Source organism: Oryx dammah, unplaced genomic scaffold (genome assembly GCF_014754425.2).
Source record: "Oryx dammah isolate SB20612 unplaced genomic scaffold, SCBI_Odam_1.1 HiC_scaffold_2, whole genome shotgun sequence".
Lineage (NCBI taxonomy): Eukaryota > Metazoa > Chordata > Mammalia > Artiodactyla > Bovidae > Oryx > Oryx dammah.
The window spans coordinates 195,955,794-195,970,102 of NW_024070186.1; the positions used below are offsets into that span (position 1 = coordinate 195,955,794).

Here is a 14,309-nt window from a genome sequence, read left to right on the forward strand (position 1 = left end):
AGGATTGTGGAATCATTCATTCATGGAACAAGCAATGATGGTGGCCCTGGGCTGTGTTGGCAGCGTTTTAGGTTCTGGGGAACAAGAGAGGCTAAGTCCCTGTCCTCACAGAATTTACAGCCAGAAACACAGCTATCAAATACACAACCATGTGCAGCTCAGTAGTGACAAACGCTCTGCAGGGCTGATGAAGGGAGGAGACGGGAGGGTAAGGCTGGGTGTCTTTGCATAGGGCAGGTCAGCGAGGCTTTGGAAGGGTGAGCGCGTGAGGAAGACGCTGGATGGGGTAAGGGGGACAGCTCAGCGCTCATCAGGAGGGGAGCTGGGGAAGGGAGCCTGGTCACAGGCCGTCTTGCTGAAAGCCTGCCACGTACCGCACAGCAACCGTCTCACACCTCATACGAGGAGGGCTGTTACTGAAGGAGGTGGCTGACGCTCAAGAACCGGCTCAGGGCCCAGGGTTATACCTGTAGGAAGAGGCGGCTGGACTCCCGGTCAGCTTGGAGCCACTCTGCCCACTGCCTGCTGAGGAGTGGCCGGTGAAGCAGGAGGACAGCCAGGGACAGATGGGGTCCCAGAGGCCACAGGACTCAGGGTCAAGTTCCAAGCGCTGCGGGGAGGCTGAGCGAGGTCAGCCTGACTCGGGGCAACTGGTGTCCATCTGCAGCTGGTATGGAGATGGAAGGCAAGTCATTTCATTAGAAGATTAGACAGAAAGAACTGCAGGGAGGTGTGGGAGACAAGGGGAGAGGCTGGAAGGGTTACCGTCCGGGACTTGGCCGAGGGGTCCGGCAGGGCTGACGTTGACCGGGTAGGAGGCCCGCAGGCTGGGACCACCAGATGCTGTCAGCTGCTGTTCTCAGGACGCCTGCTGGAGCTGAAGAAAACTGCTGGGCGCAGGACGCGTGCTCCTGCCTTCCAGCCCCACCTCCACCCCACACCCTGCATCAGGGTGCCCGATGTCGGGGGGCTGGCACAGCGGGGATGGCCTGGCAGAGGCCCAGCCCTGGAACCACGAGACGGCACGGCAAGCTGGGTCTGCAGCTAGCAGACAGTAGCCTAACAATGACGCGTGGTTCTGGTGGGAGTCTGCTGGTTTACTCCAGCCTCACGCACAGCTCGAGTCCGAGGGTGACTGCACTGGGGTGGATGTGCACTCGTCATTGGTCCACACCCAGGGTCACAGGGGAGCTTAGCTTTCACTGGGAACTGTGTCCTCTCTCCCCACACACATCCGACTGAATTACCAAGGGTGATATTTGACAGTTTCTTACGAAAACATTGTGTCAAATGCTATTTTAAGGTCTTCATCAAAAACAAACCTTTAAGACCTCAACAGTTTAAAAAGATGCGAATTAGCCAACATAGCTCCCGAAACTTACCACTCTTGCTCTTGCTTGCTATATGGCTGGACTCCCAACCTGTGCTTAACCTGTCACTGTGGCATTAAGGCTTCATCGATCCTCCCTCTGGAATGGTGGTGGAGTTCCAGAGGGAGGAAGAGAGGTGCTGGAAGCTCCTTTAGCACCGCAGGCCACTGCGAGATCTGAAGCAGGCACGTGAGTCACAAACACTGGGGAACCTTGACGAGGACGGATCAGTGAGGATCTTTCATCAGACCCCGGTTAGAGGCGGCCTGCAGTGCCGACGCCTGAGCGCCCCCTTCCGGTGATGTGTCAATACGGCAGCACAACGGGAAAGCACCTGCTTGGTGGAAAAGACCCTGATGCTGGGAAAGCTGGAAGGAACAAGGAGAAGGGGGCAACAGAGGGTAAGATGGTTGATGGCATCACTCGATGGACATGAGTGTGAGCAAGCTCCAGGAGTTGGTGATGGACAGGGAAGCCTGGTGTGCTGCAGCCCATGGGGTCCCAAGGAGTTGGATACGACGGAGCGACCAACAACAGTGAAACACTCTTTCAACACTCTTTCAACAACAGTGAAAGAGCAAGTGGTGACTCCCTGCAGCTGAGAGGGGAGCTGAGTGTCCAGGGCACCTGCCTGTGTCTGTCCCTCAGCAGTCGCTCACAAGACCACACAGAGCCCCATGTCATTTCTTTAATATATAATTTTATTTTTGGTTATAGAAACAAATGCTAAGAGGAAAGACAAAACTTCCCCGTCCACATACAACAGTTTAATAGATAAAAGAACAGTTAAATGGAAAAAAAAGGTAGAAATTTTAAACTTTGTTATAGCTTTAAAACATTAACGTCTGGTACAATTAGAAATCACATTCAGATCTCAAACATTAAAAAAAATGTATGGCTCCTTATTAAAAAAAAATACTGTATCCCATTTGAAATGAAAACACAGGCCAGCCTAGCTGAGATGGGTCCCCCCTACTTGCACCCCTGCCCCTGCCCTGCCCCAGTGCTGAGGTGTATGTGTCCCTCCTGGGTGCCCCAGAGGCCAGAGCCCACATGCGGATGGTGAACCACGGCCACGCAACGCGACTTCAGCCTCCCACCCAACACGCCACGGAGCCTAATTCCCACTCTACAGGATACTGCCACTCTTTTAAAGCACTGATGATTAAATGTACTGTGGAAAAAACTTTAGACAGCCACCATGAAAAAAAAAATAAAAATGCACACAGACACGCCCCCTAACAACACCCACCCCTGCTGAAGGGCCTTTACAGGCTGTCAGTCAGATAAGAAAACACAATCCGTGCTGGGTTTATCCTTTGCCCACGTGCACCAAGCTGCCCGGGATCTGGGTCTGAATATAAGCAAGAATCAAGGACACACTTTCATCTCTGCTCCTCGTCCCTGTCCTAAAGCAGAAACAGAGCAGAGTCGGTCCCCCTTGACCAGGTACCCAGAAAGCCCATCCTGGAAGAAAGCTGGGAGAGGCCAGACTTAAGAATGTTTGATTTTAAAATCCTATTTTTACTTATTACAATTATTTTTTGGATAACAACTCAGAATTTAGAGGCTAACATCTTAAGAAGCCACAGGCGTAGTTCCATAGCCTTTTGGCAAGTTAACTTCATGCCCAAGAAATCCATTTCAGGTTCATGGGCCTCATTCCAGCTCAGCCAATATGCTCAGAATTTGGGGACAGCTCATAGCATTCCTTGGGGGTCATGGTAACAGCTTAAGAGGGGCCAGTCTTATCATTGCAGCTAAGAAAGTAAGTAAATAAGTAAGTGAAAGTTGCTCAGTTGTGTCCGACTTTGTTACCCCATGAACTATACAGTCCATGGACTTCTCTAGGCCAGAATACTGGAATGGGTAGCCTTTCCCTTCTCCAGGGGATCTTCCCAACCCAGGTCTCCTGCATTGCAGGCGGATTCTTAACCAGCTGAGCCACCAGCAACTGAGAAAAACCTTCACATGAGCAGCATGGAATCTTTAGTGAGTCGGACCAACACGATGGTAGCCCAGGGGGGTCACAGTGCTAAACAGCTACATCCCTCTCAGGTCTGGACTGCCCTGCACTTCTTACTGTTTCTCATGCAGAGTGAACCACCAATAAATATTTGGATAAGTCCAATGAGCCACCGACTGCAGAAAAAGGATCTCAAACAAAGAATAATGAACTAGAATTCTTCCAATTCTATTTTGACTCTTAACGGATCTGGGGCAAGAGAGAGTATAGCTTGGCGACCTCTTGTCTCCCTTGGAAGCAAAAGGGTGATGGAGGGTGTAAACTGAAGACCCTCTGGCTCGTCAGGGCTGGGGGTGGGGCTGAGGGGGCCCCATGCAGCCAGTGTTCAGCCCATCAACCAAAGTAGAGAAACCTGTCTGCTGCAGCTCCCCACCTCCCCCTCCCAAATTTGTCTTCTCAGGACCTTTACCCAGTTGCTTCCAGCATGACAAGCAGGTCCAAGGAGTGAAGGAAATACTCTGGGCAAGATCCTTCCCTGGAGAAAAAGAAAGATGCCTAGAAGGTGCCTGCAGCCCCGTCTTTTTTAGAATACTGAGAGGGAGGAGAAGACGCTCAACACCCTGAGGCTTGCCTACTTGAAGAAATCTCCACCTCAGGGCCGCGTGAAGACATAGCACAGACGTCCCTCCTGGTCAGCGCTGGGCCCGCAGGAAGCCTCCCGTCACCGGGCGGTGGGCAGGGTCACTGGGCAGGGCCAGGCTTGCAGCTGGCGGCGGGGCCAGGGCAAGTGTTGCAGACAATCAGACCTCTCACGTGGCCGCTGGGACATTCACTCGGACGTGATGGGGACAGAGGGGGGTCTTGTCAAACCCAGAGACATGAACCCTTCCAACCTCTCTCCTCTGCTGAGTCCCGTGCTCCAGGGCATGAGGACAGGAGGGGATGACCCCGCGGGCGGGGGCAGAGCTGAGCCAAGGCCGGAGCCCAGCGGACAGGCCTTCCGCAGGGACGCCCAGACAACCCGGTGGTTCGGGGGGTGGGGCACCGACGACTCGGCAAGTGACCATTCTTCTCAGCAGAAGAGCAAAACTACTTTCCCTAAAGACACTCAGCCAACGGGCCCACTTTCTGTTTCCATTCAGAGCAGACGCTCTCGGTGTGTGTCAAACACCACGCTGCAGGGCAGCTGTGACTCCGGGTGGGCCCCCTCACGGTTGGACGAAGCCACCCCAGGGGCTGCATGGTGACTGATGGCCCAGACCGGCCCTTGGACCCAGGGGGGAGCAGCTTCTGGGGGTAAGAGAAGAGGCAAGAGGCCGGCCCTGGCGGGAAGGGCGGGTCCGCGCGATGGAGACAAGGCCTGGAGGACGGGACGGGTGAGATGAGAGGAGTTCATGCGTGAGAGCAGCCTGAGGACTGCGGACAGAAGCCTCCCTCCTTCTGGGGCCCGTCCCCGCCTCGTAGCAGCACGTGTGAATAAGGTAAACTGACGCGCGGTAGGTCACTTCGCTTCTGGGCAGAGGTGTCCCCAAGGGCAGCCTCGAGCGGCGGGCCGCGGGGGCGTGGCTCCCACTGGCCCCGCCCCCCCACCGCCCCCGCCCCCCCACCGCCCCCGCCCCGGGGCCTGCCGAGCAGCTGCGTCCATTCCTACTTGCACCGAGGCCGTGGAGGGCAGCCGTGAGCTTGGCGGGGCCCGAGGCCGGTTCCCGGGGGCCCGGCAGCGCCCCACCTCAGATGAAGCCGTCTGGGGGCAAAGCAGAACCTGGGGCTTGGGAAGAAGACAGCTCCTTCTCCGCCTCAACCGCCCCTCAGTCTAAACCCTAAAGGAGCCGCGCGAAGGACCCTCTTCTCTAACACATGCTCACGTTCGGTCTTTTCTTTGCCTCCAAAAAGGGAGAAACTGACCAAAGGAAAAATCCAAGTTTCTGTCTCCTGAATTTCAAGGGGTCAGTGAAGAAGTTTCTGTCTAGAGACCTCGGGACGCGCCCCGGTAGCAGGGCGGCTCACACTGACTGGTCCAGGCAGACCTTTCTTTAGGGGAAGTAAGCGCGCCAGCCGAACAAGACAAATCTCCCTCTAGGCCCAGCGGGGTCTGGATAAGTAGCCAGCAGCCTGGTGGCCCCACCAAGCCCACCCCCTCCCGCCTGAGAATCACCAATGAGTGTTGATTAGCAACTCAGAAGTCCACTTTTCACCTTCTCCATTTGGCTTAATTCTGAAGCAGAAAAAACAACCTCCCACTGTAAACAGCAAACTGCGAACGTGAGCCAACCAGGCGGCAGAAAGAGCCTGAGGGCCCCTTGCAGCAGAGGGAGACGGAGGTGACGATGTCCAGCCGGGGGGGCCCCCTAGTGCTACTCCAACCTCATAGGGGATCCCAGCAGGGTGGGGGGAAGGACAGATGGTCTGAACCCCGAACACAGGCTCTGCCCGACAGCGCCAGGCGACCCGGAGCTTCACATAGAGATGCAGGTGGCGGAAGAGAGACACTCAGTGTCCACCCCGGGCCTGCAAGCAGGCGACAGTGGCCGGAGGGGAGGCCGCTCAGCACAGCACGGCAGGGATTTTCATGTTGCCCTGCCGTGCAGAGCGGCGCCCTCCTGTATCTGGCCCTGGTAAAGGTTGAGTACAGCTGGACAGGTGGGCCCGGTATTCGGATGGAGAGGGAGCGGCTGTGACGACAGGCCCGAGCGCACCCGCCCGGCCGACCCTCTGTGGAGTCCAGCCCCTGGGTGATCCGAGGTGGCCGTGGCCCCAGCATCAAGCCAGGTTGCCTTTTTATTTCCCAGCCTCGGGTGGGTCAGTCCACGTGCCACACCCAGGCGTGTGGAAAACCACGGCTGCTGGCTCTCCTGGCTGCTCCTGCAGACGGGTGTGGCGGGGGCAGGTGTGGCCCCACAGCCTGGGGGGCTCCGAGGACACCAGGGATCTTTCTGGCTACAGCAGCATCTTTCCTGGAGAGCTGCCCACTCCTGGCCTCTTGGTCTCAGGATAAGTGCTGGCGGGCACCACAGGCCATCTGGGGAGATGACCAAAAGCCCGCCCAGAGGCTCACCAAGAACCTGGAGTGGCTGGTCCCCTGGACCTGGCCCCACGGGGTCCCTTCTGCCCAGAAGGAGCTAAAAAGGCACGTGTTCGGCACGTGGCCGAGCGTCACTGAGGACACCCCGTCCCATCTCCCTCCCAGTTCCAGCCACGGCCCCGCCTCCACTCCTTTCTCCCTGAACCACCGCCAGGATACAACAGTGAGGGAGTCCATGGTAACACAGAGAAACCAAAATGCCTTGGAAGTCAGGAGAACACAGGGTCTGGCCAGACTGGTCGGGCCAGGCAGAGAGGCCGGGGCTGGGTGTGTCCTCTGGCCTGGCTGGCCTGGCGTCTATCTCCAGGGGAGGCGAGCTGTGGCGCGGAGGATGGTCTGTGAGCAAGAAGGCATCTGAGCGAGACCCACGCAGTCCCAGGGCTGAGCAGCGACGGAAGAGAAAGAGACGACGGCCCCCTAGCCCTGCCCAGGACCTGTGGAGTCAGCCTGGCGGTGCCCGGATGTCCGTCTCGACCCGTTCAGTCTCACGCTCCGCACTCACACCAGATGGGACTCCACAGAGAATGCCAGGGCGGCATGGGTGCAGAGCTGGGCGCCAGTCCTCCTGTCTCTGACCTCATGGGGGCACCACGGCCACATGTAGGGTGAAGGTCGGCGGCACGGATGCACCTGGCCTGCGGGCTGAGTGGACACCCGTCTGGAGGAAGGACACTCCATGCTGGTCCCCGAGGGGCGCCTGGGGACAACCTTGGCGGTGCAAGCGGCCCGCACGCCCGGCCCTGCAGCTGCGATGGCGGTTTGGAAGCGGGGAGCCCATGTCCGTGGGGACCCCCGGGGCCCCCGGGGCAGGGCTGGCTGACACCAGGCCAGGTCTAAGCCACCCTTCACAGAGATGCGCTGAGTGTTTCCTGAGTGCTCTCCCGAGACGTGAAGGACCGCGGGCGCCCTGCTCTCCTGAGGCTCCCGAGGGCCCCCGAGCTGTCGAGGGCTATGGGCCCAGCCCGGGGCCTCCGGCGCCACGGGCCGCAGAGCTGGTTCTGGTAGGTCACGGCAGGCAGGCTGCCGGGCAGTAGAGACCCTGGCAGCTGGTGAGGAGGCTGGGTGGGCAGCCGCAGGGCCCCTGGATGTCAGAGCTGGCGGGAAACGAGGCCGCTCGGTGTGACCGTCCTCCCGGGGGGGGGGGGGCCATGTCCTTCCGCCCCCAGCAACCTGGTGTGGCCGGGACGACGGAAACGCTGCAGGCGGACCTCTCATCCAAACAGCTCTCTGCCTCGAGCACCAGTCCGGGAGGCCGTCGGTCTTCCTTGAAGTTAGCAGACGGAGCGGCAAGAGTTCACTCTGTGGGGACCGATGCAGGGAAGACCCAGACCTACCCAGCTGTTAAACTGTCTTCGGGTGGAAACCTCAGGAACGAGCAATCCCTTCTGTGTCTGTCTCAGGCCGTCAGTGAAGCCTCAGTTCCGCCTTTCAACAAAACCGGAAACACGTGGGGTCCAAGCCAGACCAGACCCCTCCCCTCCATCCAGCGAATGCTGACACTTTTGGTGTCACTTTAGAAGCAGCAGCGATGGGGACGGCCTGACAGCTGGCGGCTCTGCGTCTCTCTCGCCAGGGTCCCGTCTCTTACAGACAGAGCTGGCGCCCCTGGCCCGTGCTTCCATCCCGTCTCGGGGTGAAGGTGCTCCGGGAGCGTGGCTTCTGTGCGGGGCCAGGCCGCCTGGATACGTTTCTGGAGACGCTGGGCTGCGACCTTCTCCCCACGCCCGTGGCGAAAGGCCTGGGGAGAAAAGGCGGTGCTGGCGGTGGGGGGGGAGAAGGAAACAAGACAAAGTATTCCAGAATCGTACAATCAGCTGTCTGAACGCGTTTATGTGTTTTTGTTTGAAACCAGAGCGGGGGCAGGAGGACGGGTGTCCGGTGCCGATAGAGGTGTCCTGCCCGCCCACGTGGCCCTGCGCTCGGCCCGCGGGGAGCTTTCTCGTCTCAGTCCCAGGGGCGGCGGAGTCAGCCGCCCCGGTCCGGCCCCAGAGCTCCGTCTGGCTTGTGTCCCACTCCACCTCCACGCCGCGACGTCACTCCCCGGTCCCGGGGCCCTGTGGGCCGGCGGCTGCCATCACGCCGGCCTGTGCGGTCACAGTCCCCAAGGGCTCCTCCACTCGGGACCTCTTGACCTCGGGCTCCCCAGTGGGGGAGGCGGAGGCGGCGGGGGGGGGCGCTGTGCTGGTGGCCGCCGCTGCCGCTGGCTCCTCGGGCCCCACCTCGCACACTCGTGTGACCACCACCGGTGTGGACGAGCTAGCCTGGGCCGCGAGGAGCTGCAGAGGGCTGGTGAGGGCTAGGGTGGAGAGAGAGAGAGTCACGTTGCAGAGCTGGTCGGACCAGTGCTGCCACACAAGGGAGAGGAGACGAGGGGCCCGCTCCCCAGCATGCCTGGCACCTCCGGGTACAGCCAGGGGGCAGCTCCTGGGCGCCAGCCCCTTCGGGCCCCCACCCCGTGGGGCCTCCAACCCTGTCCCCCCACTTTCGGTCGCTTCTGTGCAGGGGTCCCCCTGTACACCCTGACGGCTCCCACACCACCCCAGCGATGTGCCTCGGAGCGCCCCTGCCCCTGCCATGGCCACTTTAACTGTGTGGCGCGGACAGCATTCCCGTCCCCTCTGACTGTCCCCGCAGGGTGTTCCCTCGGAGCTACCTTGGCCTCAAATCCCAGCCCGGACACAGAGCAAGTGCTCGGGAAACTGGCCGGATGAACTGGGGAGACACACTTGCTGAACTGACCCCGGTCAGGCTGGCGCTCAGGGCCGAGTCGGGGAGAGGGGGCCGCCCCAGGTGGGGCCTCACCGTAAGCGCTGCCGGCGAGGCTGCTTGTGGGGACGGCGTGCTTGCCGTTCTGAGTGACGGCCCGGACCGGGAGGTGGTGCTGCCCGAGGGTCACCGGCGTGGCTGGCTGCAGGATGGCGACCGTGTGTCCGGGGACCCCTGGGGCCATCTGGCTGGCCACCGTCTGGATCACCCGGCTGGCGGCGGGGATGGTGGCAAGGGCGATGGTGGGCTTCTCTTCCAAGCCTGCGGGGGGCGGCGTGCGTCAGAGCCATGGTCACGGCCCTGCGGGGGTGCCCCCGGGGCGGGGCGGGGGGCCAAAGGCCTGAAGCCAAGACACTGGGCAAAGACTTGGGTTCTCAAAAGAAAACTCCCACTGATGGAATGTTTTGAAACAAGAGAAATACAAGCCATAGGGTTTTAGGGAAAATTTTGAATACTGCGTACTTTAACCAAAGTAAGTTTAATCCGAGAAAGAATTCGTATCATTTGGAATGAAGTGATTTGCACCTGGAGCTAATGACCTAGCTTTCCTCTCACCAAAATACACATGTCCTCGTTAGGACGGGATCAGAAGGGATGTCATTGCTGGGGCCCGCCGTCCCTAAGACCCAGCTTCATCCAGAGTGTTGGCTCCAGGGCCTCTGAAAGCACTGATGGTGTTCCCAACCATCACCGCGTTAATCCTCTGGGACCCTGACTTCCAACTCAGGACTGTGAGTCTTTCACTCTGAAGGACATGTATGGAGCCCTCGCTGGGGGCTCCAGTCTGAGGCCCCACACCTAGTCCAGGGGCGCCCGGAGCCCCAGATGCTGCTTGCGGGGAGCGGCATTTCAGAAGATGATCAGCGCTGCTTCATAGGAACATCCCCCCAGAAAACGGGAGGGGACGAGGGGCGGCCCTTCAGAGACATCCTGCCCGAGATGGCCTGAGCCCCACGGCCCAGGCTGATGGCTCCACCTTCTGAAGACCCATGAGAGCCAGACGCAGCCCCACCAAGGTGACCGTACAGTCAGCTTACCTCTCGCTTCGCTGCCCAGGTCCAGCACGGCCGTGCCTGCCGCCTCGTGAGCACCCCCCGCTGCAGCCTGGCTGGCGAGAATGTATCCATTGGCGGAGCTGGCGGAGGTGGTGACCACCCTGAGCATGGTGACGGGGGGTGCCTGCTGTACCACGTGGATGGCGTGGCCTGAGGGCTGCTGGGCCGTCACTATGGAAGCCGGCATGTAGGCGACGGGCTTGGCCACCAGGCTGGGCGGCCGGGGTGGCACGGCCATAATCACCGGCTGGGCGCTGACTGGAGAGCCTGCAGAGGAGGGGCCGGGTCAGTGGGGGCCCGCACGTGCCCTGCCGGGGGCTCGTGGCTCTGAGTTCCGGGACATCAAACATGAGGGTGAGGCCGGTCTTACCGGGTGCACTTTGGGAATAGCGGTACTCGGGAACAGAAGCTAACTTGGCCCCAAAGTCAGGGTCATGTGGAATGGGCGAGCCCTCCCGGGACAGGCACTCTGGAGTCTGCAGGCCACTGGAACGCGGGGACATCAGCCCGGGGTGGGTGGGTGAAGCTGGGGCACTCCTAGGAGATGGGGAGACGGGACTGCGGCAGTGAGCATGCCCGAGTGCTGCCCGACTCTGCAGCCACAGCTGGCCGCCCGACACATGAACCACCGCCCCGCGATCCTGGGCCCGGGGAAGGCCACGACCAGCGCATTCACCTCCGAGGGGCCCGGCCAGCCCACCACCCCCCCACCCACCGCCCCTGGAAAGAGGCTTGTGCTTCTATGTTAAGAACAGCAGTCTTGCTGGGACGGGCACCAACCTCCCTTGGGACAAACTGACACCCAGAGAGCAAAGCTCATCGTGGGAATCTGGCCGATGCCCTCTCTCTGCCTCTCGGGCCCGAGCTGGTCTCTCCAAGAAAGGGTGAAGCGGTTTCACTGGCCGCGGCTGCGGGGGTGGCGGGGCAGGGGGGCTCACCTGGACGACAGCGGCCCAAAGGGGGTGCGGAAGCAGGAGACGCCCCGCTGCCTCCGTTTCCGGAACGCCTGCTCCACCAGCTTGGCCTCTGAAGCAGGGTCTATCCGCCAAAAGGAACCCTTCCCCGGCTCCTCCTGGGAGCGAGGGACCTTGATGAAGTAGCGGTTCAGAGAGAGGTTGTGGCGGATGGAGTTCTGTGGGCAGAGCGGGGAGTCACCGGTCACGGTGGGTGTGGCTCTGACCCGAGCAGGCCCGGCCACTTGAGCCCGGGGTCAGGGCTGGAGGGGCCCCAAGCACAGAGGTGTCACAGCGGTCGTGCCTGTGAAAATTCAGCACGGGCTCATGAGCAGCCCTTACAGAAAAGCCAGACGTTAAGGAGAAGCCCTCGTCCAGGGGATGCCAGGTTCAGAACGCGTGCTGAGCCAACTAGAACACTGAACAAAGGTCTTATGAACCTGAACAAGAAAGGTCTGTGGAGAGCAGGGAGGTCTGTTTGCAAGGTCACACAGGAGCGCCCCGTGCACTGAGCCTGGGGACATCTTCCCGTCTGTGGGCTCCGGGAGGGTGGCGTGGGCTCTGGGGGCAGGGTGGGGGCCACAGTGGACAGCCCTGGGGATCGGGAAGGGGCACACCTGCCAGCCCTTGTCGGCCGTGCGGTAGTAAGGGTAATGCTTGGTGATGTGCGCGTAGATTCCGCTCAGGGTCAGCTGCCGGTCCTGCGCAGAGGAGATGGCCTGCACGATGAGCTGAGCGTACGAGTACGGCGGCTTCGACTCGTCCTGGGAGTGCAGACAAGGGGGTGAGCCCAGAGGGACGCGTTTCCAATCCAGCCACCCCCCTCCAGCGAGGACACAGGTTCTCGGCGTGTCTAAGAACATCACTCCCACCTCCTCCTGGGGGTTTAGACTGGGAGGAGCCAATTCTGCCTCATGGGGGAAAGTCAGGTTTGATTCTGAAATTTCTCACCTCCTCTGCAAACTGATTTAAGGACAGCTGTCTGATGGGAATGAACTAAGCTAAGCTGGGAGGCAAGGCGCCTGACGCCCTCCCGGAGACCGTAAGGAGGCTCTGGAGCCGCCCCGGCCCCGTGGACGGGACAAGGGGGCCCCGGGGAGGAGGGCAGGGAAGCCTGCACCCGCCGGGCAACAGCCAGCGCGCCCAGGGCTGAGACCTTGGGGCTGTCCCCTCCGGACGTGTCGGCCTGCTGCTCGGAGGCAGCCCTCGCGGCGAACTCTGCGGCCAGCTGCAGGTCGGAGGTCACGTTCTGGACGGAGCGGTAGCTGGAGGAGCCGGCCCCTCGGGGGCTGGCTGGGCAGGAGTTGGGGACACTGCGGAGAGAAAGGACACGTCCTGAGGTCTGACTCCGGACCGAGGCGGCCGCTGTCGGGCCCTAGGGGACGTCCGCGCTGCACCGAGGGGGCGCGGTGCGCTCATTCGGCCACAAGGGGGCGCCCGAGGGGAGGCCGCACAGAGACACGTGCTCGGCCCGCTCCCCCACCCCGCGCCCCCGGCCCCGGGCTGGCACTCCTCTCCGGTTGGAAACTGCGCACCTGTCCGGGGGCGGGAAGCGGCGGGGCTCCCCCTCCGCACCGCAGTGCTTTCGGTGCAAGCGGCCCGCCCCGCCCCGCCCAGGGCTCCACCAACAGGAGTGGCCGGTTCCTGCCGCTAACAACTTGGCTGCGGTTGTCAAGCCGTGTGGAAATTTTGGTTTTGAAAATTAAAAAGTATTCAGAGAAAACCGTCATAAACTCTAAAAGTGGGTCACAAATCCAGGTATGAGGTGCCCCGAGCTGGGGGCTAACCAGAGCTCGGAGGTCATCGTCTCCTTCCACGCGTCCCCAGCCCTGCTGCGTCCACCTCCCACCTGCAGGGGGGCCTCCCAGGCCCACTCCCCACAGCCCCCGAGGGCGTCTCCCTTCACTGTCCAAGGGACAAGACGCCCCCAACTCCCCCGTAAGTCAAATTCATATGAAAGCCCTCCGTGCCAGTTTCCTGGACACGTACGCAGAGCCTCCTCTCTGGCTGGGCTGCTGTCTCCGGCTTCCTTGCCCGGCTCCTCCAAGGTGGGGAGCCGTCTGCGGCTCGTAGGAGGGGCTCAAGAGATAGTTACTGATCTCAGGGAAGGATGAAGGGAAAAGCAAAACGCTGTGTCTGAGAAAAAGGGGGCAGTTGATGTTAATGATGAATTCCCCTACTGTCACCCCCCGTGGGGTCGGGAATCCCAGCAACCCAGGTGGGAATTTTCAGGAATCATTCCTCTCTCAGTTAGACTCTGCAGATACAGGGACAGGTTAAGTCGTGAGAGTATAGACACTTTAACCAACAATAATAAACCAGCTGCTGAGAAGTCGGAAGCAGTAATAAAAACAGCTCTTTCTGAATTTCATTTTGAACCAAACATACAAAACCCAAGCTTTTAAAGTAGCGTGGGAGGTGAGGGGAAGTGCTTTACTGGTAGCATGCCCATATACTCAGCATCAGGCCCCCAACGTGCCCATCGGGGAACCAGACACCACAGCGCGAGCGGATCCGACCCGGCTGGGGGAGGGGAAGGGTTCCTGGAGAGTCTCTCCTGAAGATGCTGCAGGAGCCGCCATTGCAGAGGCGCCGGGGCACTGTCTCCAGTCCCAGAGGGGTTCAGCGCCACTCTGGACAACACCTGGTCCACGCTCTGACCACAGGGGCGAGAAGCGTGCCCCAGAAACACACCAGCCCCCAGCAGACAGATCAGGTGATGTCCAGTTTGGTGGGCATGCAGGGCTCCTCTGGGAAAACCTCGCTGGCATCTGACCTACGTGACCCACATGGCATCCTGACCAGTGCAGACAGCAGACAGGACTCTGGGCTTGGGCACTGGGGTCCACTGCCCGTCCCAAGTCCGTACATCTCAGAAGGTTTACATCTAACCCTCCAAAGGCAAAGCCCAGAGAAAAGGCTGTCACTCCTCACAGAACAGTTTCCAGTGGAAACTGAACAGGCAAGACTGGCTCCCCAGCGGGAGGGGAGGCTGCTTTCCACAGCGGGGGAGGCTGGTGCTGACAGAGCCTCCCCAGGGAAGCTTCCTTGGGCAAAGAGCACCACTGATGCCCAGAGGGCCTGGGGGGCTTGGCCTGGAGAGCGTGTGTCCACTCG

General features: G+C 60.5%; 1 protein-coding gene across 1 annotated transcript in view; it reads right to left on the minus strand.

Moving 5' to 3' along the window:
* Positions 1-2,050: 2,050 nt before the first annotated feature.
* FOXK1 (forkhead box K1) overlaps positions 2,051-14,309 on the minus strand; it is a 74,576-nt gene continuing 62,317 nt past the window's right edge. Inside the window, exons 6-12 of the mRNA XM_040266768.1 lie at positions 12,349-12,505; positions 11,810-11,956; positions 11,178-11,371; positions 10,610-10,776; positions 10,222-10,506; positions 9,221-9,445; positions 2,051-8,714 (exon numbers count right to left, since the gene is read on the minus strand). Of these exons, the coding sequence (XP_040122702.1) occupies positions 8,452-8,714; positions 9,221-9,445; positions 10,222-10,506; positions 10,610-10,776; positions 11,178-11,371; positions 11,810-11,956; positions 12,349-12,505 (1,438 nt within the window). The 3' untranslated portion in view covers positions 2,051-8,451. The remainder of the gene's footprint in view (positions 8,715-9,220; positions 9,446-10,221; positions 10,507-10,609; positions 10,777-11,177; positions 11,372-11,809; positions 11,957-12,348; positions 12,506-14,309) is intronic.